The 10,602-nt window shown below is 52.6% G+C and overlaps 1 protein-coding gene across 1 annotated transcript; it reads left to right on the top strand.

The window, feature by feature from the left end:
- Positions 1–4: 4 nt before the first annotated feature.
- Positions 5–7,334, top strand: TUBA8 (tubulin alpha 8). Its single transcript, XM_024733106.1, has 4 exons — positions 5–371; positions 1,791–1,939; positions 3,503–4,183; positions 7,023–7,334. The coding sequence occupies exons 1-4, from the start codon at positions 5–7 to the stop codon at positions 7,314–7,316; spliced, it is 1,491 nt and encodes a 496-aa protein (XP_024588874.1). The 3' UTR covers positions 7,317–7,334.
- The last annotated feature ends 3,268 nt before the right edge of the window (positions 7,335–10,602 follow it).

Raw genomic sequence — 10,602 nt, 5'->3', positions numbered from 1 at the left:
GGGCATGGCATGGCAGGAGGCATGGGTGTCCTGCCCGTCGAGTTCCAGGGATGGACAGGTCCTCAGAGGTGGGGGCCTGGGGGCCTGGGGGCCTGGGGCAGAGGCGTGGCCGGGCCGGGGCTCTGACTGGGCTGCTCTCTCCCCGCAGCGGGAATGCATATCCGTCCATGTGGGCCAAGCAGGGGTCCAGATCGGCAATGCCTGCTGGGAGCTCTTCTGCCTGGAGCACGGCATCCAGGCCGATGGCACTTTTAGCACGCAGGCCAGCAAGGTCCAGGACGACGACTCCTTCACCACCTTCTTCAGCGAGACCGGCAACGGGAAGCACGTGCCCCGGGCCGTCATGGTCGACCTGGAGCCCACCGTGGTGGGTGAGTGTGGGCCAGGGTCCCCGCACAGGGACAGCACCGGACTGCAGAGGCCGTGGTGTCTGGGGAAGCAGATCTGCACGTGGAAGGGGTGGCTCATCCGGAGCCCCCCACCACATGACTCTTGGCTCCTAGAGTTCTCCGCAGTCTCGGGATCTCAAGTGGGGATCACAGATCTCTGCTGTCCGTTAAAGCTCCAACCTAGTGCTCTCCACTGAAATCTGCTGAGACAGACCGACATTGCCGACATTGTTTATTAAATACTAAGGGTCAAAATACAAATAATTTCAGAAATTATAAGATGCCCTCAAACAGTCAGTTTCCCAAAGTGTATGTTTCCGATCTACGGTAATTGCAGTCTGTCCCGGCGGCCTGGGATAACCTTGCAGCATCTCGCTCACGAGACGAAATAGCAGGCACTTTCTCTTACAGCCAGAGGCTGCCGTAGGTTAGAGTGAACCTCTTCTGGATCTTAGGGAACAGGAATTCTGACTTGTGTTGGGGCAGGATTCTTGCTCTCCCAGCTCCCCCGGCCCCAGTACCCCCTGGATCAGTCCTCGCTCTTCACCAGGATTTTCTCATCTTCAAAGTCTGCTCACCAGCGAAGGTGGACAAGTCCCCCAGGGATGTCTGGGCACTGCCTGCGGTGCCTGAACACTGTTTCTAGGGCCACAGACCCCAGGCCCTCTATCCCATGGACACTTGTACAAATACAGAAAGGGCAGATGAGCTTCCCAGGCCACTGCATAGATGGGTGCTTTCCCTGGGGGAGCAGAGGGACCCTGTAGAAGAGAGGGGCTGTAGGTGGGGCCTGAGGCACCTTGGCCTGCCGTGTGTCCACTTTGCGTGGACCTTGGAGGTGAGCAGAGCCCCCGGCCCCGTGGCCTCTCTTGGGCTCCAGCTCTTCTGGAGCCTGGAACATAGCTTTGCTTCAAAGTTGTTCTGAAATATCTCTAATGCCTGACATGTATTGTTGCCACCAGAGATGGAGGTTAGGGCTGGGACAATTCTGGGGGAGCCTAGGAGCCAGGCATATTCTGAATCTTTCTCGGTGTTCCTGGAACATTTGGATGCAAGTGAAATCGGGTTAAATTCTGGGGTAAATTTTGCAGCATGAATGAGAAACAAGAGGGAAGCCTTGTGGGTACAGGGGGAAGAGGCAGTCAACTTTGGTGTTTGGCCAGCTTTGTAAACCCAAGGCTTTTTAAGGTCCAGCCAGTAGAGCAGCTGGCTTCTCATTGCTGCTTGAGTCCCGGGCTTCTGGCTCTGTTAGTGCCTGTGTTACCCTGGAATTCTCTTAGCCTCGCAGGTATATTATAGGGTTGTCTGTTTCCACCTCAATGGAGTTCAGTAGGTAGGGGTGCCATGTGTATTCTCTTCTGGGAACCAGGTAGTAAGACTGATGGTCCCCTCTCTTGGTAGATGAGGTTCGGGCAGGAACCTACCGCCAGCTGTTCCATCCAGAGCAGCTGATCACAGGAAAAGAGGACGCAGCTAACAACTACGCGCGGGGCCACTACACGGTGGGAAAGGAGAGCATCGACCTGGTGCTGGACCGCATTCGCAAGCTGGTATGTGTTTACAAGGGCAGGGAGCTGGTGAGCTGGACGTACTAGGATTCACCTCTCTGAACAGGCTGGGTGGAGGCACGTGACCCCTGGCTACAGGATAAACGCCTCAGATTTGGGAATTTCTGCTTATGTCCGTAAGAGGCATTCACAGGGCTGACGCCCCTTCCTCTGGCTGGACGTTGTGGGCTGCCCTCCAGGTGATGCCCCGGTAGCACTTACAGGTGCTCTGCGGTGGTGTCTGGGGAGATTCCAGGTGTGAGAAAGGCGAAGCTCTTTGCTTCCTGTCAGCACAGTTTAACAAAGCATTTAACTTGGAAGAGAAGAGGAAGATTGTTGATCTGTTTCAGCACTTACAAACGGCATTACCAATGTCAAATACGTTCCGTTTAATCCCCTAAATAATGATACAAAGGAGGTCTTGTCCTTGAACTTTACAGATGGGGAGATTGAGGGCCAGGATGGTTCAATAACTTGGTCTGGGTCCCACAGCTAGAAAGTGGTCAAGTCAGGATCTGAACCGGGTTGGTTTGACTAGAAAGCTCAGGGTGGGTCCCTTGTCTACTTGATCCCCCTTTCCTAATCTGTACAACGGAAAAGGTTGGGCTTGATCAGGGGTTCTTGGGAGCTAAGGATGCCGAATTTTCTGTTTAGAGGAGGGCTAGTAGGGTTCATCAGTCTCAGAGCCATCTGTGATCCCTAAAGCTCAGAACCACAGGACTGAACACAGTCATAGATCACAGCCAATGGGGAAGTTCTGTGACCTGTGAATTCTCTTAGTTCTGGTGAGAGCTGTCAGGTCCTTGCTTAATTATCACAACAACCTCATGAGACGAATTTTTTTTTTTTTTTTGCGGTACGCGGGCCTCCCACCGCTGCGGCCTCTCCCGTTGTGGAGCACAGGCTCCGGACGCGCAGGCCCAGCGGCCATGGCTCACGGGCCCAGCCGCTCCGCGGCACGTGGGATCCTCCCAGACCGGGGCATGAACCCACGTCCCCTGCATCGTCAGGCGGACTCTCAACCACTGCGCCACCAGGGAAGCCCGAGATGAATATTTTTTATTGTTCTCACTTTAACCAAGAAGAAACCTGAGTCTGGAGGGTTCAGTTCAGTAACTTGCTCGAATTTTTACAACTCGGAAGTGGCAAAGTTGATGTTAAATCTCCGGTTCTCTGACCCATTTATCTTCCTGAGCCACCTTCCAAGGTTGGGCTGGGATGTGTAGGTCTGCAGTTCCCGCAAGATCAAATGACTAGGGCTGGGGAAGTGGGCAAGGAGCTGGGGCCCTCATGGGGCAAAGTCATTAACCGCCGTGGTTCTGGAAGCTCATTCCTGGTCCAGCCAGGCCACTGGGCTGGAAGCTTCATGGACCCGGAGGCGTGTGCAGGTTTGCTGCCCGTATTTTAGCGGTTCCTCCCAAGACCGCCGAGGCTCCTTTGTGTTTCCTTGCTCCTTCAAGGCTGTTTTGATTTCACCCACTTGACAATGTTGAGGGATAGAGTGGGGCAGACAGAGAGGCTCGTGAGGGAGTCCTCAGAGCCTCGTCTCGTGTCCTCCACTCCCAGACAGATGCCTGCTCAGGCCTGCAGGGCTTCCTCATCTTCCACAGCTTCGGGGGCGGCACCGGCTCCGGCTTCACTTCTCTGCTGATGGAACGCCTCTCCCTGGATTACGGCAAGAAGTCCAAGCTGGAGTTCGCCATCTACCCGGCCCCCCAGGTGTCCACGGCCGTGGTGGAGCCCTACAACTCCATCCTGACCACGCACACGACCCTGGAGCACTCGGACTGCGCCTTCATGGTCGACAACGAGGCCATCTACGACATCTGCCGCCGCAACCTAGACATCGAGCGCCCGACATACACCAACCTCAACCGCCTCATCAGCCAGATCGTCTCCTCCATCACGGCCTCCCTGCGCTTCGACGGCGCCCTCAACGTGGACCTCACCGAGTTCCAGACCAACCTGGTGCCCTACCCCCGCATCCACTTCCCCCTGGTCACCTATGCGCCCATCATCTCGGCCGAGAAGGCCTACCACGAGCAGCTGTCCGTGGCCGAGATCACCAGCTCCTGCTTTGAGCCCAACAGCCAGATGGTGAAGTGTGACCCCCGTCACGGCAAGTACATGGCCTGCTGCATGCTCTACCGGGGGGACGTGGTACCCAAGGATGTGAACGTCGCCATTGCCGCCATCAAGACCAAGAGGACCATCCAGTTTGTCGACTGGTGTCCCACAGGCTTCAAGGTGAGAGCTGGTGGCTCGGTGGAGACAGACAGCTAGAGAAGCAGAGGGAGACACCAAGGATGGGGAGAAAGAGGTGGACACTCAGGGTCTTGGACTGATGCACATTCCGTGGGAGCTCTGGGATGAGATGGGAAGAGGGGCTTAAGCCAAATGTAACACTAATTTCATTCATTAATTCATTCATTCACCTATTTTAGGTCAGGAGAGATTTTGAGAGGATTATTGGAAGAGGGGGAGGGCACTAGTGCAGTAGGGAGAAGGGCTCCACCTCTCCTGCCCTAAGATCTGCAGACATCTCAAAGGTCAGGCAGAAAGGACTTTTCTCTTACAGGGAGGAGTGAACGGGGCTAGAACGAGCTTGTGTGCAAGTGGGATGAAGAGGATGACTGGGTGGAAGTAGCTCTGATCTGACGGTAGATCAGAGAATGCAGTAACCAGATTATTCAAGTTGCCGGAGAGGTGTAATTCCCTCCTCTAACACCTCAAAAGATGTGTTCTTCTCTCCCCAGTTTATTTTGAAAAATTATTCGCCCTGTAAGTTTTCATCGATTTCGAGTAAGGATAAGGAGTTCCATGGTTGTCATGTGGCTGTGATTCACGTTATGAAGCCCTGACATTTCCACTAACCGGGAGTGAGCTGGGAGCCTGTTGTAGGTCTGCGGTCTGGGGAACGCCGGACTCTGAGGGTTGGTGTGGGTACACAATAGCCAGGGAAGGCCCCCAGCTCCCAGGACCAGAAGATGTCGAGCACTGGAAGCGCCCCCTGAGTCGCCCTGGCCGGGCAGGCAGCTGCCCCTGCACTCGTGCCTGCTTGACTGCTTTGTCCTGTGTCCCACGGTCTCATCCGAGTCCACCATCAAAGCGGCTGCCACCATTCATGTTAATTAGACCCCTGGCAGGCCTTTAATAATTTAGAGGTTTGCTGAACACCAGAGGTGGTTGTGACAGTTGCTCGAGACAGAGATGAGCACGTCTCAGTTTTCCCTGCTGGGACTTAACGGAAACAAGACACCTCATGCTGGCTTCTCAGCTGAGAGGCTGATGGCGGAGAGCATTTCCCAACCTGCTCTGCTCCAGCCACGTACAGAATCCTGTCCCCTGGACTGTGCCTATTTTTATGTGGCAGCTCTGGTCACTCTGGCGAAAACATTCAGGATCTCCCCCCAAGATGTTGGGTTTTTTTTTTTCTTTCAAATGGAAACAAACAACAAAACAAGCTAGTAGTAAAATGAATAGGCAAAAAAAAAAAAAAGAATGAGATATGAGGGTGGTGGAGAAATTAACAAAAAGGACATGCTCCCGTATTCTTGCCCCTTTATTTAAGCTGAAGCTCCGGGGTTATGACCAGAAAGATAAGGCAGTGCTAGAACCTTTAGCTGCTTCTCAGAAAAGCACATGCCGTGGGGGTGGATGGTGTTGAACTTCACCCTGTAGCATCCTCCCCAGGGTCAAGGGGTGCAACTGCTGAAAAGAGAGCAGAGTTGGCTGGTCTAGTGAAATATGTCACGTGGCATTGCCTTCTCCCTTCTCACTCTGGTCCTTTGCCCCTGTCTCAGCATCACCTCCACCCCCAAGATGCCACTTTTGTTTAAGAGGAACGATAGATCATTGTGAATTCATTTAGTGGGTTACAGCCTGTGCCACTCCCGCCTCCACCTCTCAGAGGACATGCATTTTAAAGCTATGAATTTAAGAGATTGACAGTTAAGACCTGGTGGCCTGGTGGAGAGGCATTTTGGGGCCAGCTCCGTGGTTCTCAGTGTCCCATGAGTATTATCACAGTTGTCACCTGAGGCCCCTTCCAGGTTCCTAGAGTTCCTGGGGTCGGCTCCATTTTGGGGTATGTGCGGGGAGAAGGGAGATTTCCGGGATATTAGCCCCCTCATCAGGTTGGGCTGGATCAACTTGGAGGACCCTCCATGCTGCCAGAACTTGGGGGATTGGCTCATCCAGCAAAAGTTTTAATTGACTTTCTTTGATTTCCATGCTTTTCTTCCAAGAAACCCCACTCCCCAGAGAAAGAGGGCCTGGTAAATGCTGACACCATCCCCAGAACCTTTTGCATCTCTTTATTTATTGCTTGAGAATATCTCCCTGATCTTTTTAAAAATTGATTAATTAATTAAGTTTTGGCTGTGTTGGGTCCTCCTTGTTGTGCACGGGCTTTCTCTAGTTGTGGCGAGCGGGGGCTACTGTTCGTTGCGGTGTGCCGGCTTCTCATTGCGGTGGCTTCTCTTGCTGCGGAGCATGGGCTCTAGGCACGCGGGCTTCAGTAGTTGTGGCTCGTGGGCTCTAGAGGGCAGGCTCAGTAGTCGTGGCGCACGGACTTAGCTGCTCCGTGGCATGTGGGATCTTCTTGGACCAGGGCTCGAACCCGTGTCCCCTGCATTGGCAGGTGGATTCTTAACCACTGCGCCACCAGAGAAGTCCTCTCCCTGATCTTTCAAACAGCCCTTCACCCTTGGCAGAGAAACTGCCCTAAACCCGTTGATAGCATAACTAAGAGGAACCCGAGATACCATTGGAAGGAGTGAACTTATAATAACCCCCGTCTGCTGGCACTGCACACGCGCCCTGCTTGACCCCCTGTTCCCTATCCTCATTTGCCTGCTTGAGTCTCCCACTAGGGTTTCTACCAGCCCTTCGCCTCCCCTTGAGTTTCCCGGCCCAGTGCCGCTTGCTTTTGCTTTCTCTCCCACACGCACCTCTCTACCCACCCGCCGTCCCACCTCCTGATCCCCTCTTCACGTCCAGGCCTGCTGCCCCACCCACCACGTGACCAAGTTGCCCCAGCTTGTGTTATCCGCTGACTGCCGCATCTTCACCCTCTCTTCCCCAGGTGGGCATCAACTACCAGCCCCCCACGGTCGTCCCCGGGGGAGACCTGGCCAAGGTGCAGCGGGCCGTCTGCATGCTGAGCAACACCACGGCCATCGCCGAGGCCTGGGCCCGCCTGGACCACAAGTTCGACCTCATGTACGCCAAGCGTGCCTTCGTGCACTGGTACGTCGGAGAGGGGATGGAAGAAGGAGAATTTTCCGAGGCCCGGGAGGACCTGGCTGCCCTGGAGAAGGATTATGAGGAAGTGGGGACTGATTCTTTTGAAGAAGAAAACGAAGGGGAGGAATTTTAAATACAAACGTTCCTCGTGGCTGTGTCTCTTTATTCCTGCTGCCCCTCCAAGCACGTTTAACTTTTCCTAGAGCAGCAGACCCCGGCCTGGGTCCCGACACCAGTACCTGTGGGTGACGGGGCCAGCACGGACGCTGAGCTCTGCCAGACCCTCCCGTGGGGGAGCACAGCTCCGTGTCAGCAAAGGAAACGAGAGTCACTGTCTCTGGGTTAGGGTGCAGGCCAGTCACACCTGTGCAGAGACCTAAGCGGGATTTAAAATTCTCTGTTAGGCTGGGCTCACCCCAAACACAGCCTGCTGGCTGGGGAGCAGAAAGGTGAGATCTGGGCGTGGGGGAGATTCTGGAAAGGGAGTGTTCTCAGAGTTAGAGTTAGAAGCAAGAGCCCATTTCCTGCCCTTGTGAATACACAGATAAACGAGTGGGATCATTCCAGACAGTGTTCAGTGCTGTGAAGCGAAAAAGCAGTGATGGGAGAAGTGGGTGGTGAGGTGAGAAGAGGCCTCGTGGAGACCCGGGTGCAGCTTGGAGCCACCGCGGAGGTTCCGGAGTCAGAGCACGCGGGGTGGGTGTGTGAAGAGCAGGGAAGGAGGTAAAGGTACCCGGAGGATGGAGGTGAGGGGTGTGGCCAAGAGCCATGCGGAGTGCAGGGCACACTTAGGCTAATCCTGCACAGGACATAAGGAGCTTAGGTTTTCTCTAGGTGAAACACAGCATTTCTGTGTGGAATTTGGAAGGTTTTAAGCAGAACACCTACTATGCTTTATATACACATATACCTTATCTCTAACCCCAACCATCTCAAAATGGACATTCTTCTCATTTTATGGATGAAGAAGCTGAGGTGTAGGGCGTTTATGTGTTGGAGACACAAAAGGGCGGGGGCCAAGAGGCTGTTCTGTCGGCTACGCCGCCCTCTTTCCACCGTTGGTGTTTGTGTCCGGTTCCAACTGCTGCCTCATAAAATGAAGGGTGGGGAGAAACAAAGTCCATTTATTACAAAGGAGAGGACAAATTAATGCATCTCTTCACTGAAGTTGGCAGCTCCGGTAGGATTTTTGGAAAAATCAAAAGGCTATTCTGATTAAAGTACTGATAAGACACCCAGGGTCAGGCCCGTAGCAGGTCCCTGTGCATTAAATGTACAGCTCGTCAGCTGTGGACTTTCCCTACATGTTTCTACTCTGTATTCATTGGAGGCCCCGAGAAAAATAGAATAAAATGTTCCAAGGAAAGGAAGACCCGGCAGGAAGTGATGCTAACCACTCGCCGAGGACCGTTTTCGGAGAGACCACACTTGCTTGTTCTTCTGTGAAGGAGATGGTGGCGCTGAGGAGGAGTCCAGATCTCTGCCCATCAGGACCCCCTTGCCCGAGGTCACGCCTCACCAAGTCCCGCAGGGGCTGCAGGGACAGACCCAGCTGTGCGGAGAACTGGGGTCAGGAGCTGTGGCCCATCTCAGGAAGGGGCATTTCCCCTCTGACAGACGTGAGAGACCTACCTGTGGGTTTCAGATAAGCCTCGAAGGACTTCCCGAGTGTGGAACTAGGACCTAATTAGGGAGAGAGTAACAGACCCCCGAGACCAGGGTTTAGGGGAAATCACCTACAGTGTCTTCCTTCCCTCTAGATCTATGTGAGTTAGGTTAAAATAAATACGAATGGCAAAGTCACAGAGGTGATGTCTGGGAGGTATGGGGAAGGGGGAGTTTGAGGGGTGATATTTTAGGGCCTTGGATGTATTTCCCCCCAGTTTCTTTCTTTTTTTCTTTTGTGGTACGCGGGCCTCTCACTGCTGTGGCCTCTGCCGCCGCGGAGCAAAGGCTCTGGAAGCGCAGGCTCAGCGGCCATGGCTCACGGGCCCAGCCGCTCCACGGCATGTGGGATCCTCCCGGACCGGGGCACGAACCTGTGTCCCCTGCATCGGCAGGCGGACTCTCAACCACTGCGCCACCAGGGAAGCCCTCTCCCCAGTTTTTTCTCTTCCATTTTCCCTTGTTTGGTTGAGTCCCTGTCCGATCATGGGGTTGGGCCCGTCTAGCCCTGCTGGCTTTTATCTCTGTTCACGAAGCAGGAGTATTGAATTTTAGAACTGGAGAAATGCATCCCTAGAAAGAGGGTGAATAGGAAAGTGGATGATTCTCTATCTTCCCCCAAGAAAAGGCAGCTTCATAATTCTCCAGCACGGGATTGGCTAGAGACTTCTTAAGACGGTAAAGTAAGTTTGGCAGGTGCCAGAATTGGGCCACGGCCCGTGGTGGGCAGCTTGTTTAGCTCACTGGGCTTTAGCCTGGGTTATCCAGTTTCTTGAATCCTAATGCCATCTCTGAAGGATTCCTAAGTAATTTCTACCGATAAAAAAAAAAGTCTTTTTTACTTTTTACTATTTTACCCCAGGAATTAGGAGAACCCGTAGTTAACATAGTATCTAGTGAAATCCACATGCATATTCATATGTACTCCTCACCCCAGTGTTTGCAGTCTGGGTCCTGCTCAGCAAGAGGGAAAGATCTCCAGCCTTTGAGCGCAAACAGCTTAGGTTCCAAAAAGAACCTACTGAGGAAAAGGATAGTATGTTTATATATTTATTTTCTCCAAACTGCTGATTCTATCAGTGATTTGATTGGCATTTAACTTTAATGCAAAATTGCCACTAACCCCACCATCCTGAATTTTTAAGGGTCACTGGATCAACGCCATGCAATTGTCTTTCCTATTACAATGCCAGTCTACTAAAGGAATCAGAAACTTCCCTTTAAAAAATTTTTTTGGCCACGCTGTGCAGCATGAGGGATCTTAGTTCCCTGACCAGGGATCGAAGTCATGCTCCCTGCAGTGCAAGCAGAGTCCTAACCACTGGACCACCAAGGAATTCCCAAAAACTTCCCTTTTTAAGTTCTCAGTCTAAACTGTCTACATTAAAAAACAAAAAAAACCCAGTGCTATAATTAGTTTTTTATTTTTAGATCTTGTGACAAATTTATGATGTCGACCACTTTAGGGATGAAGGTGAGAGAGTGAGTGGGGCAAGATGGGAGGATATCAATACGGATACCGTTAAATTTTGTAGAGTTTATTTCATCCTTCCTTCCCATATACACAGAACCCCCAAGAGCTAAGGTGAGTCGTCACTTATCCACATTTTTTTCATGACTATGCAAAATGAAACTCCCTATGTGACCTTCTACATATTGTATTTGGGGCTTAGACATCGGAGTCTAAAATGTAAGGCTGTTTGTTTGGCTCATGGTTAGTGAGACAGGACATTGTCTCTCCAAGCAGGTTCTAT

Source organism: Neophocaena asiaeorientalis, unplaced genomic scaffold, assembly GCF_003031525.2.
Source record: "Neophocaena asiaeorientalis asiaeorientalis breed wild unplaced genomic scaffold, Neophocaena_asiaeorientalis_V1.1 scaffold150, whole genome shotgun sequence".
NCBI lineage: Eukaryota > Metazoa > Chordata > Mammalia > Artiodactyla > Phocoenidae > Neophocaena > Neophocaena asiaeorientalis.
Note: the sequence above shows the minus strand (reverse complement) of the source record. Positions and strands in the feature narration are given on the sequence as shown.